Genomic DNA, 15,936 nt, shown 5'->3' with positions numbered 1-15,936 from the left:
TCTCTCTCTCTCTCTCTCTCTCTCTCTCTCTCTCTCTCTCTCTCTCTCTCTCTCTCTCTCTCTCTCTCTCTCTCAGAAACCAAACAGGAGAATCCAGAAGGTGGCAGCTTGAGAAAGTCTCCCTTTAACTTATTCATGAATCACCTACAGGGGAAAAAGTCCTCTGAGAAAGAGGGGAAATCTCCAAGCTCTTTGGTCAGCAAATTGTTCAGGGGATCAAAACCCAACCCTCCCGAACCTGACCTTAAAAAGGAGACCAGTGAGCTAGAAACAAATGATTCTCCACCTGATAAGCAGATGGAGACTGAGGCCAAGAGCAAGGCTAAAATTGAGACCAAGACTGAGATAACAACGACCTCAGAAGCAGGTAAGCTCTGAATAACTTCTACATTATTTTTTGATGATATCTTAATTCTGAAAAATGTAATGGGTTGGACTAAAAAAATCTACCTTATGACTGAAAAAAATTTATTTTAAACTCTCACCTTCCATCTTAGAATCAATACTGTGCATTTGTTCCAAGGCAGAAGAGTGGTAAGGGCTAGGCAATGGGGGTTAAGTGACTTGCCCAGGATCACACAGCTAGGAAGTGTCTGAGGCCATATTTGAACCCAGGACCTCCCACCTCTAGACCTGGTTTTCTATTCCCTGAGCCACCTAGCTACTCTCAACATAGGATCTTTAAAGACTTTTTTTGTATCCTATTGAAGTGTGTTCTGTTGGGTTTTCTTGGTTTTGAAGCTAGAATGAACTGATCACATTCAATGAAGGAATCTCATCTGTTCAGTTGTGTTGTTTGGTCAGCTTAGCTCAGTTTTTAGATAATGATAGAGAATTCAGGTCAGGTTTCAAAGCACCAGAAGGTTTCTCCCAGGTACCACTTCTCTCCCTAAGATCCTTTTTGGTTTAGGCTCTTTCTGGTTTTTGACCCAAACCACTGGATGTTCTCCATGAGTCTAGCAGCCAAAGCTGCTGAACGCTGGTCTGGGAGAGGCGAGGATTATCGGTATTACCTCAGCATCTTTCAAAACTCGCAAATCCCTCTTTATTTTTATGCCACAGTAGAGTCTCAATCACTTGGTATAGAAAACTTCTGCTTGAGTTTTCTCTCCTGTAAAATGGCAATAACAGCATCTATCCAAGACAGTTGTGAGTTTCAAATGAAATAACATGCGCAAAGTGCCTGTAAAACTCAAACCGATGTATAAATACTAGTTATGATTGGGAAAAAAATTGGTGAAGTTGATACCAAGCCCCAGGGAGACTCGGACTCCTCAGAGAGAGAGAGATGGTCGGCTCAGAGGCTGACCTTTCCGCCTCTCATCCTCCACAAGAAGCCTTTTCCTTTAATAGAGGTGCTTTCCCTCTGAGACCGCCGCAGAGATATCTGGTACGTGTCTTGTTTTATGTCATCTTCCCCCATTAGATTGGGAGCTCCTTGAAGACGATGGGTTTTCCTCCTTCATCAATGCTTAGCCAGTGCCTGGCACGTAGTGGGAGCTTTATAAATGCTTGTTGATTGGACTCTGAATGCAAATCGAGTGCCCTTTCCACTCCATCATTCTTTCTCTCGAATGCTGGTCAGTCTGGGTCAAGCACAAATTCAGGGACAAGAGCCAGGTCTATTTAGCTGAGGACTCAGCTTATTTTGATAATGTTTCATAGAAAATGTGATTATCTGCATAGTTCACATATTGGACTATTTGTAAAGAACTAGAACATACTATTATGTGTTAAATAAAAGTTATGATTTGTTATCTAGTGTGTGACTATAGTTATATCATGCTTCTCTATAGGTAGCATATACTATAGATGTTTTATATATACGTGTGTGTATATATATATATATATATACACACACATATATACCTTTGTTTAGCAGATGTATTGTTATATTGATTTATATATAATATTTTGGAAGCAAGTGGTTCAGTGGATAAAGTGCCAGTAATAGAGTTGGGAGAACCTGAGTTCAAATTTGGCCTCAGACACTTCCTAGCTGTGTGACCCTGAGCAAGTCACTTAATTCTAATTGCCTCGCCATTGCCTTTCTACTTTGGGGATTAGGAGATCTTGGGTTCAAATCTAACCTCAAACACTTCCTAATTGTGTGACCTTGGGCAAGTCACTTGACCCCCGTTGCCTAGCCCTTACCATTCTTCTGCCTTGGAACCAATACAAAGTATTGATTCTAAGATGAAAGGTAGGAACTTTTTAATAGTGTAATATTTTGTCATGATCCATGTTAAAATGTGGTATTATATATGTATTTCTGCTAATATGTGGTAAGAATTACTTATTGCATAAGTGATGCTTTGTTCTAAATGCCTGTACTACTAATTGTACAAGCTTTTATAAATTTGTTATTTTGAATACTCCACTGCCTAAGAGCTCCTGTTTATGGCATATTCCTATAATGTAATTATACTACTCTAGAGAACAATACAATCAACTATATTATATATTAATTTTGACACCCACAAGCTACTAAATATGTTATGTTGCAAATGTTTAAATGTAGCTCCATGCAATTTTCTGAAACTGCAAACTTTACTTGGGTAAAGGATTTAAAGAGAAGAAAGATTAAGAGGTGCTAGAATAGTGATGGTAGAAGATGGGATAAAAGGTTAGGAGCCCGTTCATTCTTTTCCCACTAATCAAGTCCCAATGATTTACATAGAATGAAGGAAAATGATAAGTGGAAACTGAAAGTAATTTCCTCACCATGATTTAATTCAGCGTCTTTCCTATTTTAGAAAATAGAGCCATGGGGAAGTTTTCCTCAATTATGGGTTATGATAAAGAAAGAGAACTAAAATGGATTTCTGACAATACATCAGATGAAAGCTGAAAAGCAGGAGTAAGAGGAGAATGTAGAGAAGGACAGAATTCATAGAGTAGAAATGATCTTCGCCTGGGCACATGCTATCTCCTGGTGCAATCTGAGGGGAGGAGATTCATAGTTATTGGCTATAAGAGTTGTTGCTTTCCCCTGTCATGGAGAGGCTTACCAAGCATGACATTCCCAGTGAATGGCAGATAGAGAATAAGGCATCCCCAGAGATAAGCAAAGACCAGCTGGAGTGAAGAAGAGATACCCATTAGAGTATGGTGCTTCATGATACTCATTTAGGGGCAGACCCAGCAGACAACAGTGCTATGGCATCACCAAAGGACATTGGTAGTTCTTCAACTTTGGATCAATAAGTTGCCCCTATACTGGGTGTCCCGCACACATATTTCCCACATAATCCACCTGTGATTTCTTAAACATCTTCCTTTCCTCCTGAAAGGATATAATTTATGGGAGAGTGAGCAACAAGTTGATAGATAAAGGGTAGGGGGAAGCTGTTCTGTTGTTACCTTTTTTCCACTATTTTCTATTTATTAAATGCCTTTAGTTTGAGCAAAGTTTCTGGTCAAAAGAAGATCAACAATGGGGGCTTCTGAACCACTTTTTAGAGAGGATTCTGCCCACAAAATTACCTCAGTTAGCTTTCTGAGCATCTGCCAGTGAGAGGGGTCTAAGGTCCTAGAAACATAAAATAAATAAATAAATAAAACATTTCACAAACTTTAAAGTATAATTATTATTGATATTACCTCGGCACCTTGCATAGTGTCTTGTACAACCTTAGACTCTGGTTTCCAGTGGAGTGAAAGAATTAATCTTTCTTTTGTATTATTATTATTGTTGTTATATGTCATATTATTATTATAAATAATAACAAAATTGCAAATGCCCTCTTCATTTTTATGCCTCAGTAGAGTCTCAATCACTTGGCATGGAAAGAGATTTAAGATCCGATATGATTAAGATGGAGCAGTTCTTCCAGAAGCTGGGAAAGAAACCCAACAGCAGTAGCATCAACCTAAACAACTGTGGATTGACCTTGACTGATATTACTGAATTAGGTATGGACATACAAGAGAAATGGGCTGAGATTGGATGCATTAGCCTGGGGGCTTACAGACAAGTGGTAAAACTTCTGTTTCCCCATCTCTAAAATGGAGATAATAACAATAATACCAATGTTCACGTTATCATAGATCATATATTGTCTATATTTACTCTAGAAGTAGATTCAGAGAGGCTGAGTTGAGTTTATAGGAGTGTCATGCGGTTTCTGTTTCCTTTTGGTGGTATCATCCAGTTTCTAATTGCCTCTTGCTCCATAAACATCTGTTGTTGGAGATTAAATGAGTCTCAGCATGTGCTGATAAACTGGAGCCCTGCCTGGGTCCCTGAAGGCATGTCATATGTGGCTTTTTAATTACCCATGGAGTAAAATGTAGACTATCAGCAAAGAAACAACTGCTCAGCCTAAATCGGCGCCTGGGTGGGGAAAGAGATGACCTTGACTCTTCCCTAAAAAAATTATTCATTTAAGCAAACTTTGTGTATATCCTGCCATAGGAATATTATGCATGTGGCAAATAAAAAGAATACATCTAGGTTTAATTTGGGGGAGTTTTCTTATGATAGTTGTTTTTAATGCAAAGGAATAGGAGGAGACTTTAGCAGGAATGCCACCAAACCATCCAATGCAAAACCTGCCATTGTACACGATATGGGTAGCCTTAAAGAAGTCTTTTTCTCTTCAGAAACCTCACTTTCCTCTTCTAGGAGGGAGATCCTTTCCTGGTCTCATATAAAGGTGCCAGTAGGCTTATAGTAAAACAACTTTAAATTTTAAATATTATAAATTCATATATTATGAATTTACTCCAACCAATTTATTTTGCAGATGTAGAGACAAATGTCCAAAGAGGGGAAGTTGTTTGCCCAAGTTTACACTGTTAATTAGTGGCCAAGCTAGGGCTGGAACTTGGGTCTCCCAAAGCCAAGGCTAATGGTCTTTCTTCTATAACATTCTAATTTTTCTCTGTCACTATGGTGTGTAAGGTCAAAGCTCCTCCTACTAAAGGAACCATGATATTGCTTGGGATTTTTTATTTTATTTGGAATTTGGAGGATGCTTTTTGTTATTTATATCTGTTATTTCCTAATACAATCACTACCTTCCCACTGAAGCCTTCTTTGTAACAAAGAAAAACACTTCTGTCAAAGTAACCGATAGTGACATGAGATGATGAAATGAATGAATTCAGAGAAACCTAGGAAGATTTTTATGAACTGATTCAGAGTGAAGTGAGCAAAACCAGAAGTACAAAATTTATAATAATTATCATTGTTTAAAAAAAAACTTTGGAAGTTTCAGGAACTCTGATTGATGCAATGACCAGTTATGACCCCAGAAAATCAGTAATAAAACATGCTTTCCATCTTTGGTTAGAAGGCTGATGGATTAGAGGGGCAGAATAAAACATCTTCAATACTAAATGTCCTTTCCATACCGAGGCTAAATCAGTCTTCTTTTGTTAACTGTTAAATATTCTATAAGGATCTCATTTCATTCTATTTTCAACTATTAAACACCAAGTTCCCTTGAATGACAGAGGACTGTGGCCGGTCTCACCCTTTCCAATTCTTCCCTCTTTTTTCACTGACTCTTCATAACCCCATTTGGGGTTTTCTTGTCAAAGAAACTGGAGTGGTTTGTCATTTCCTTCTCTAACTTATTTTTCCAGGGCTAAGTGACTTGCCCAGCACCACATAATATGTCTAAGGTCAGATTTGAACTCAGGAAGATGAGTCTTTCCAGAACCCCATCTAGTTGCCTAAAGGAACTCACCTCAGAAAAACTCACTCCAGCCCTTTCCCCACAAGGACTACTATAGGTTCAGTTTTCTTTTGGTCTGAATTCCTTTGATCTTACTTTGCTTTGGGGAAGTTATAAAAACGTGAATCAATAAAATCTCTTTTCTATCTAGCTCTAATCCTCATTCTCAGAATATCCTCAGCAGTTATAAAGTATCACTCTGCCTCTGTCTCTGGTTCTCTGTCTGTCTCTCTGTCTGCCTTGTTTCTGTCTTTCTGTCTCTCTCTTTTTCCCTGGATATATTGCCACTCACTAACCTGGTTATCTTTTGGTTTTGTATCATTTTCACTTCCCAGAGTATCCCTCCCTCTTCTCCACCCATAGTAACTCCTTTCACGAAGAATAAAAGTGACCTAGCTAGCCCAGTGAATATATACAGCTGAACAATTATGTCTAGTGATACCCATGAATTTGATGCATATGCCTGTTGTCTTATATTTCTTCCTAGTGGCTTTCTTGCCTCTTCTCCCAGATCTAGAAGAACTAGATGTTTCCTGGAATAACTTCATAGGTGGAGCTCTCAAGCCAATCATGCTACAACTTCATCATGCCAGCAAATTAAAAATCGTCAGACTGAATAACTGTCGACTCACAGTCAATGATGTCTTAGCACTGGGTAAGATGAATGCTTCTTGAAAGAGAGAAGATATTCACTTCCTAGCTGTGTGACCCTGGGCAAGTCACTTAACCCCCATTGCTTTACCCTTACCACTCTTCTGCCTTGGACCCAATACATTTTATTGACTCCAAGATGGAAGGGAAGGGTTTTTAAAAAAGAAAGAGGGAAGATAGAAAATTCTCACCTGAAATCATAGATTCAGAGCTTTAATGTCTATAAATCATCCTCAATGACCAGAAATCATTCAGAATACACTTTCCCACCTGTAAAAAACATTACTGTTTTTTATTCTTCAAAGCCCTCATAAGCTCATAGATTTAGAGCTCCCTTATTAAACTGATCCCTACTTGTTAAGAAAAAAACATTTGCTTGCCTTGTTACTCCCTTCTTCTCTCCCCTCATTGCTCCTACCCTGGCAGCTAGGAAGTCTTTTTTCAAGGCTCTTTGGCCTCTCACCCCACCCCTTCCCCAAGCCTAGGAATCCCTCTCTGTCCCATTGTTCTCTCCAGAAGCATTCTAAGCATCCTTTTCTAGCCTTTTCCGAAGCCACTGCACTGTACTCCTGTCAAGCTACTCATTTCTAATATTCTGTTATTCTGTCTTTGCTGGCTCAGAGAAGCATAGTACCCATGGAGCCAAAGTGGGCTAAATCTCTCCACTTCTAATCTTGACCAACCATCTCAGAAATGTTGGATACAAGGGGAACAGAGGAGAGAACTCAGAAAGAACACAAATCCCCTCCCACAAGCAATTCAAGGAAGTACCCATCTGAGCTCCTAGAAACTTCTTTTCCCATTTCCCCACCACGTTGAGTAGACTACTGAGTCGACCTGGTCCTATGCCCACTCTGTTACAGGAGAAGCCCTTAAAACTACCCCATACCTGGAAGAACTCAACTTATCCTGGAACAGCTGTGTAGGAGGAAATCTAAGCCAGATCCTCCAGGGCGTCCAAGAAGGAAGCAAGGTCCAAATCCTAAGGTTGATAGACTGTGACCTCACAGCAGAAGATGCAGCATCTGTAGGTAAGTGACACTTGGGAAAGATGAGCCAAAGTCGAAATGGCAGGAGATCTCCTAGAATTCAATAGTTCAAGAGAATTTAACAGAGAATTTTTGCTCCTCCTCCCTAAATCAAAAGACAGAGTTGTCTTATTATTGCTGTATTCCAATTAATTTCATAATCAGTGATTTTTTTCCAGGTCATGTGCTACCCTTGATGCAGAATCTCAAAGTGTTTGATCTTTCCATAAATAGAAACGTTGGCTGCAATCTAACCGTTATTGCCCAGGGGCTGAAAAATACCCCATGCCTGAACGTATTAAAGTTACATACATGTGGATTAACTCAAGACAGCATCCAGATTTTAGGTGAGGTAAAATGCCTGAATTGTTTTTCATTTTACATGGAATCCTTTGAATAAGTCATCAGTTTGAAGTTTGAGACCTCTAGGAATTGTTCTTAGATCTCAGTTCAATGTTGAAGCCTTCTCCCACTGGAGGAATACACTCCCTCCTCATCTCCACTCATCACTCCTAGAAATGAGTCTCTCAGATCTTAGTGAGGCTGGTCTCCTTGAGAGAACATAAAATGGTTATAGGATTCAAAGGGGGGACAAATAAAAAGGCACTGCAACAGAGCACAGTGGGAGAGGAAATTCGAGGAGATCTTAAAGCAAGAGGTCCCCAGCTATTCCTACTCTTCTGCAATGAGGAACAAAATATACTTAAAATTTTTTCTCACCATCTGCACAATGTCAGAAAAGGATCCTTCTTTTCTTTGTAGGTGCTGCTTTTGGACATTTGTTTGAGTTAAGGGAATTGGACCTGTCCAGCAACAAGGAGGTAGGGGGAGGATTTAAAGACTCTGCTGCCCACTTGGCTCATCTGAAGCATCTCCAAGTCTTGGACCTTCATCAGTGTTCATTACTGGAAGAGGACATAGCATCTCTGAGTAAGAGCTGAGGGGGATCTTGGAATACCTCCACAAATGGAGGTCACTGACCACTGACAATTTCATTTTCACATTGAAACTTCTTCCTTCTTCTGTCCTGATTCATGACAGCAGTCCAGCTATTGCATGTTGCGTTGGCCCCACATTAAGTAGAAGCTCCTGGGATCCTGAGGCAAGAGTGTTTATGGTGTGAGCATCTCAGGTTGAGGTGGGCTTCATGCCTGTTTCACTACTGACTGCCTGTGTAACCTTGCACAAATCACCCAGTTTCCTTATCTGTAAGATGAGTAGGCTGGAATGCTGATTAGAAGTTTCTTAGTTTTAAATCCTAGAGGAAGAAAAAGTGTGTCTTTTGTGCCTCCAATATTCTTTTTCTTTGCTTTGTCTCCACAGGCATTCTTTCTCCCCACCTAATTTATCCTTCTTACTTTTCTTCCTCATTTTACAGTATAATAGTCACAGTCATCATCATCATCATCAATAATAGCTGTCATTTATATAGCATTTTAAGGTTTGCAAAGCACTTTAATAAATATTATCTCCTTTGATCTTCACCACAACCCTGAAAGGTAGATGATATTATTATCTCCATTTTACAAATGAGGAAACTGAGGCACCAAATTTAGATGACTTGACCAAGGTTCCACAGTCAGTGTGGATCATCACAGTCAAGTTCTCATTTTATTCTTCAAAGAACATGGTTTGAGAGATAGAGGATCTCAGTTTTGAGCAATATGCTGAGAATTTTATCTTTAGTATCTACCTCTCAGCACTATCACTACTAAGCAGCCTTTTTGGCAGCTGAAAAACTACTAGAAAGCAACCACAAAGAATTATCTTCATCTCATCTTGTTAAATTCAGAGGAGGTAAAAATACAGTTCATCTCCCCAACTCATGGGGCAAGGTGAATAGCTGTTTCTTTGACCCTTCAGGATGACTAATGAATGTCATGCAGTCTCATGGTTAGACCTCAATCTTGTCTATAGCCCACTCATGCATGTGTCATTCTGTGATATTTTAAAAGCCCAGGTCATCCCTTTACTCTCCAGTCTTCAGGAATTGGATTTATCAGCCAACAAGAAGGTGGGCAACTCTTCTGAAAATCTCCTCAGTAGGCTGCGATTCTTACCAGAGTTGGCAACTTTGCTCATCAATGGCTGTGCATTAGGAAAAGATGCATTCACTGCTCTTGGTAAGATAACTCTCCAGGCACTGAGTTTACCCTACATACATGCCCAGGAGAGGAAATCTAATGGACTTGGGGGTTGGCTATGCCACGGGCATGCATCGAGGTTGTATTCTCAGAAGGATGAAACATTCTTCTCCTGGTGCAATTGTACCTGACAGGGACTAACTGTCCTCTGTATCTCCTTTCTACTCCCTCTCCACCCACTGAACTCATCTGTCCCCCTCAAGCATCCTCCCTCCCACCTTCTCTATTATTGTAAAGGGCAATGCCAACTCCCCTATCCTGGACTCCTCACTCCCTCTCTTCCCTCCAACCTCATATCCAAGCTGTTGCCAAGGGCTACTGATTTTACCTTTGTGATATCTCTTCAATATGCCCTCTTCTCTCCTTTGACACTACCTTCACCCTTGTGCCGTATCACTCCACTCCTAGATTACTGAAATAGCCTCTTAGTGGATTTGCCTTCCAAGTCTCTGCCCCTCCAATTCCCTCTCCATTCAGCTGTTAAAGTGATATTCCTGAAGTCCAGGTCTGAATGTTAAACCCCTCCCTCAACCAACAAACTCCAGTGGCTCCCTATGGCCAACAGGATCAAATAGAAAATCTTCTGTTTGGCCCTCAGAGCCCTTCATATTCTGCACTGTCTTCTGGTCTTCTTCTACCTTCTACCCAATCCCCACATACTCTTCAATCTAGTGACACTGGCCTCCTTGCGGTTTCTTGAACAAGAGACTCCATCTCCTGACTCCAGGTATTTTCTCGGCTGTCTCCCATAAGTCCCACCTTTTACAGGAAGTCTTTTCCAATCCCTTTTTATTCTAGTGCCTTTCCTCTCTTCATTATTTCCTATTTATCCTTTATCTAACTTGTCTGAACAGTTATATGCATGCTACCACAGCCTGAAGTTCAGGTGTGGCCATACCTGAAGTATCTTCTACCTTGTTAATAGCATTAAGGCAACAAATTATCTAAGAAAATTGAACTGGGGCAGAACCTTAAGGTATAGCCTTGTCAAAAATATTGCTGAAATTAAAAAAAAACTTTAAAAAATTTTAAATTCTGATTTGAATTTGTATCTAGGTCTTTGTCTCATGCTCCCAAAAGAGGAATAAAAAAAATAAATCCTGGGAGAGTATTTATTTGATTGGGGCTCACCCATAGTCTTTTCCAATCTGTACTGATATTTTCTTAGTATTTCCAAATCAAAATAGATAACCTTGAACTGAAGCAAGTATTTGCAGAAGAAGGAAAAGATAGAAATAGCTGTGTTGACCTGTTACATAATAGCACATTTCTTTCATTCAAGCTCCATTTTTTTTCACTGGATCCAATTCATGATGTTTTCTCTAAGTAAAAAAAAAAGTTCTAAAATTTTTTAAATTAATTCTTCATGTTTTCAGCTGAAGCCTCAATGTATCTCCCTGCCCTGAAGATACTTGACCTTTCTTGGAATAAGTATGTTGGAGGAAACCTCAATATGCTTTTAGAAACTCTGAAGCTATCTGCTGCCCTCCAAGTGCTGAGATTGAGAAGCTGCTCCCTGGTTGCTGAGGATATGGCTTTCCTTGGTATGTATTTACCTATTACAGTGAAGTCTTGGCACCTAGAGCCTACCTTCCAACATTGCATTATATGGAAATAGCACTGAATGTGGAGTCAGAGGACATGAGATTGATTCTTGGCTCTGAAACTTATCATTTATGTGACCTTGGACAAGTCACTCAACTCTCTTTATCAGTAAAATGGAGGCTTTGTGCTAAAATACTTTTTAAACCCCTTTTTGCTCTAAAACTGAGAAGGTTTGTGTTTGTTATCACCCTGAACATATCTGCTATCTGTGTTGTGTACATGCAGGGAAATGGTTGGTAGAGTGGTGAAGGGGGGACTGGCAAGGAGAGGAATTATGTTCTCAAACTACCTGGTCTCTCTTCTCTTACCTAAAAAAGGATTAATAGTTCATTGTGACCTTCATGGAAAGCCTCAGGCTTACTTTAGCTCTTTTATGAGTCAGACCCACAGCCTCATATGGTCAGCATATAAGATATCCTTATAAGATAAGAATCCTTCAAATCTATGTTTCCCACTCCATTGTTTCTCCATCAGCAGGAACTCCACCAGACTAATTTGATATTTGGGTTGGAAAGATCAATTCCTTTCAACTCCTATAATGCCTCTGAATTCATGCAGATCATTCTAGTATTTCCCTTAATCATATTAGAAGGGCAGAGTCAATCTGGACATCTTTATCTTGCATTTCCATAGCTATAGCCAAATTGCTGCTCTTATCAACCCCTACCCTGTTACAAGCACTTCAGGTCTCATTTAACAGTGGTTTACCCTCTCTGCTGGGTCAGCTAGTGATATGGATAGAGCACCAGCCCTAGAATCAGGAAGACTCATGTTCTTGAGTCCAAATCTGGCTTCAGATACTTCATTAGCTATGTGACTGTGAGTAAGTCACGTAACTCCGTTTGCCTCTGATTTTTTGTTTCTTTTTCCAGATTATATGTCAGTACAATTTTCAATAATCATTTTAATGACATTTTGTGATCCATGTTCTCTCCCTTCCACCCCTTCCCCTTCCCCAAGACAGCAGTTAATATGATATAGGTTGTACATACATTATCATACAATACATATTTCCATGTTCATCATGTGAAAGAAAACATACATTGCTTACACTAAAGAAAAATTCATGGAGGAAATAAAATGAAGAATGACATGTTTCAGTCTGCATTCAAACCTTCTATAACAGTAGGTAGCCTTTTTCATTATGAGTTCTTTGGAGTTGTTCTGGACCCTTGCAATGCTAATAGTTGTCATTCACAGTTGATCACACATTATTGCTATTACTGTGTACATCGTTCTCCTGTTCTGCTCACTTCACTTTGTATCACTTCATATAAGTCATTCTAGCTCCTTGGTTTCCTTCTTTATAAAATGAGCTGGAGAAGGAAATAACAAGTCACTATAGTATCTTTTCCAAGAAAATTCCAAATGGAGTCACAAAGAGGTGGACGTGACTGAACAAAAAAGTCCCCTTCCTCTCTAAGTCCTTTGTCATAGCAGCTCCTCCAACTCTCTGGTCCTTGAAGCAGTGACCTCCCTAACTCTTGCCCCAGATTGGGGAATTTGAGGATCATTACCTAGGAAGAGTGATTTATATTCAGATTTGGGTATAATTAAAGACTATGCTTATCTCTTCTACTTGACTGTAATTTCAGGGTGATAGAAAATTTAAGGCAAGTTCACTACATATCTGTAGCAATCACTACAATTCTCTGCTGCAGTCACTTGCCAGTCCTATATCACCCTGGTACCATATCTTATCTATGACCCAAAGGCTTCCCCTGTAGGACAGTGTCCATGCCTTCTAACAATGGTCCACAGTGGGTCCCTGCTGACTATCTCCAGGCCTGGCACTCTATCCACTGAGGCATCTGCCTTCTGTCAGATCTTTCTCCTTCTCCAGGTCATTATAAGATGAGGAAACTGAGGCAAACAGGATTAAGTGACTTGCCCAGGGTCACACAGCTAGTAGTGTCTGAGGTCAGATATGAACTCATGAACTCATGAACCTAACTCCAGACCCAGTGCTCTCCCCACTGAACCATCTACCTGTCACTTACATACATATATACATACATACATATATAGTATATTTTGTCTCTATTGATAGGATGTAAACTTTCTATTATGCCTCAAAAGTTATTAAGCTGTGTAGTGCCTATTGACCTAGCAATACCACTCCTGGACCCCCAAAAGAGATAAAAGAAAAGACTCATATGATCTAAAATCTATAAAGCCCCTTTTTGTGGCAGCAAGTACTGAGAAATAAGAGTGCTCATCAGTTAGGGAATGACTAAAAAAACCAATAGTTTGTGAATGTAACAGAATGCCATTGTGTCATAAGAAAGGATGATAGGAGTGGTTTCAGAGAAATCTGGGGAGACTCATAGGAACTGATGAAGAATGAAGTAAAAGGAATCAAGGGGACAGTTTATGTAAAAATATCATTGAAAGACTTAAGAACTCTGATCAATGCAATGGCCGGCCACAATTCCAGAAGATTGCTAACAAAGGGTGCTACCTGTACCTCATGAGAGCATGCAGAATGAGATATATTTTTGGACATTAATTTGTGAATTAATTTTGCTTGATTACACATATTTGTTAAAAAGGGGGTCTTGTCTTAATTTTAATTTTTTTCCCAAGAGGAGACAAAAAGGTAAGGAGGAAAGATAATAGATTATTTAGTTGAAAAATAAAATAAAATAAAATTAGGGGGGAAAGAACGTATATTCCTTGAGGGTAAACAATTTCATTTTTGGCAGTGTATTCTTATTAGCAATCACCTTACCTGACATAGAATAGAGATCGAGATAGTGATTGGATCCATGATCTATATTATATAGATAGATTATATACCCAGGATATAGAGAAATCTCAGATGAGAAAATTCCCTCTCCCAAAGTAAGTTGCATATTCCAATTCAGAGACTCAGAGAGTTTCCTAGAACTTAGAGAGATGAAGATACTTGCCTAGAGCCATCATTTCTATGGGTCAAGGCAGGACTAGAACCCACACATTCCTGATGCCACATTGTCTCTCACTAAGCTCACAGCGCTTCCTGTTTGGTATTTTTCAGCATCTGTTATACAAAGCGGTCATCTTACCAAGCTGCAACAGCTGGATCTGAGCTACAATGACAACATTTCAGATGAAGGCTGGGCCATTTTCAGTCAAAATGTGCCGTTCTTAAAGGAACTGACCGAGCTGGACATCAGTCTTCGGCCAGCCAACTTTCGTGAATGTGGACAGTGGTTTGGACACTTGCTAAATGGTTTGACCAAACTGCCCCTGCTCTCGGAGCTAGGAATCCAAAGATGGAGGATCCCAGAGCCCCAGGAGGAAGAGCTGGAGTATTTCAACCAAGAACACAAAAGGAACGTCCACTTTGACTATGGCGGGTTCCAATGACATCTGTTTTCCCAGGGCTACCGAAAAGAAAACAAAAACCTTTTTCTATTAATAATGATAACTCAGGGACAGTGTTAATATATGACACATCAAGTACTATAAAGGGATATGATCATATAATATAATTAATATTATATCATGATGTATAATATAATGTTACTAGATATTTTAAGTAATATAAAAGAGTATAATATAATTAACATTATTACAATTTATTAATGTTGCTATATTATTACATAAATATTAAATTATCAAATAATTGACTATTAATCAAGTAATATAATGTTACTAGATGATATATTAAGTAATATAAAAGTATATGATCAAAGTGAGATGGTAATAACTAACACAGATGCTACAAATTACTTTACAGACATTCTCTCACAATGACCCTATGAGGGAGTCTGACAGGGACTACCAACATTTTACAGAAAACAGGCTCAGGGGATTCTGGTCAACTTGCCCACAGTTCCCCATTCTGTTGGGAAGAAGGGTTTGAGCATGCATTCTCCTGGCCCCAGGACTGAATTGGATGCGATGCTGAAAACAAGATCCCTCCTTTCTTCATTGGCAGGCAACTAAGATTAAAGTGTTGAACCTGGGGTCAGGAAGATCTGAGTTTGAATCCTGTTTCACACTGCTTACTTGCTGTGTGATCCACTGTAAAACTCTCTTAGGGGTACCTTGGCAGCTCAGTAAATTAAGAGCTAAGCCTGGAGAAAGAAAGTCCTGAGTTCAAATCTGCCCTCAGATACTTCTTAGCTATGTAACCTTGGGCAAATTATTTGACCACAATTGCCTAGCTCTTGCTGTTCTTCTGCCTTGGAACCCATACTTTGTGCTAGTTCTAAGACAGAGGGTAAGGGTTTTTACATTTTAATTTTAAAAAATTATCTTAGCCTTCCTTTCTTTATCTATAAAATAGGGATAATAATAAGAGCACCCACCTCAGGGTTATTATTATTAATGATGATAATAATAGTAAAGAGCATGTTAAGGTTTACAAGGGACTCAGTGTGTGTTACCTCTCAAGAATGCTGGAAATTGAGTGCTAGTATTATCTATATTTTACAAATGAGGAAGCTGAGGTACAGAAAAGTTAAGTGACTTAGGCCACAAAGCTAGTAAGTGTCTGATGAAGAATTTGAACTTATACCTTCCTTATTCCAAGTCTACACACTCTGAACTACATCACCTAGCTGCCTTGGTTATTATGAGGATCAAAGGCAATAACAGGAGGGATGTCCCTGAAGTCTTGAGGTTTTAAACTTAAATATGCAATTTAAGCTTAAAGCTACACTAAGATTTGGGGAATCCCCTGTATACCAAGAGCACTTTACAAACCCTTAAATGCCACAGAAATGTTAGTTATTATCAAGTCTTGTGACCACTGAATGGCATTTTTCAAAAGAGTTTTCTTTTCTCTTTTCCTTTCCTTTCCTTTCCTTTCCTTTCCTTTCCTTTCCTTTCCTT

General features: G+C 39.3%; 1 protein-coding gene across 1 annotated transcript; it reads left to right on the top strand.

Moving 5' to 3' along the window:
- Positions 1 to 69: 69 nt before the first annotated feature.
- Positions 70 to 14,519, top strand: LRRC31 (leucine rich repeat containing 31; the record flags this gene model as incomplete). The annotated part of the gene is made up of 9 exons (XM_044667729.1): positions 70 to 367; positions 3,766 to 3,915; positions 6,172 to 6,339; positions 7,199 to 7,366; positions 7,543 to 7,710; positions 8,126 to 8,293; positions 9,319 to 9,486; positions 10,884 to 11,051; positions 14,132 to 14,519. Coding segments are annotated over 9 exons (1,788 nt in total), but the record flags the coding sequence as incomplete, so codon positions are not given.
- Positions 14,520 to 15,936: the final 1,417 nt, after the last annotated feature.

This window comes from Gracilinanus agilis, chromosome 3 (assembly GCF_016433145.1).
Source record: "Gracilinanus agilis isolate LMUSP501 chromosome 3, AgileGrace, whole genome shotgun sequence".
NCBI classification, from domain to species: Eukaryota; Metazoa; Chordata; class Mammalia; order Didelphimorphia; family Didelphidae; genus Gracilinanus; species Gracilinanus agilis.
The sequence above is the reverse complement of the archived record's forward strand: the minus strand, read 5'-3'. Positions and strand labels throughout refer to the sequence as shown.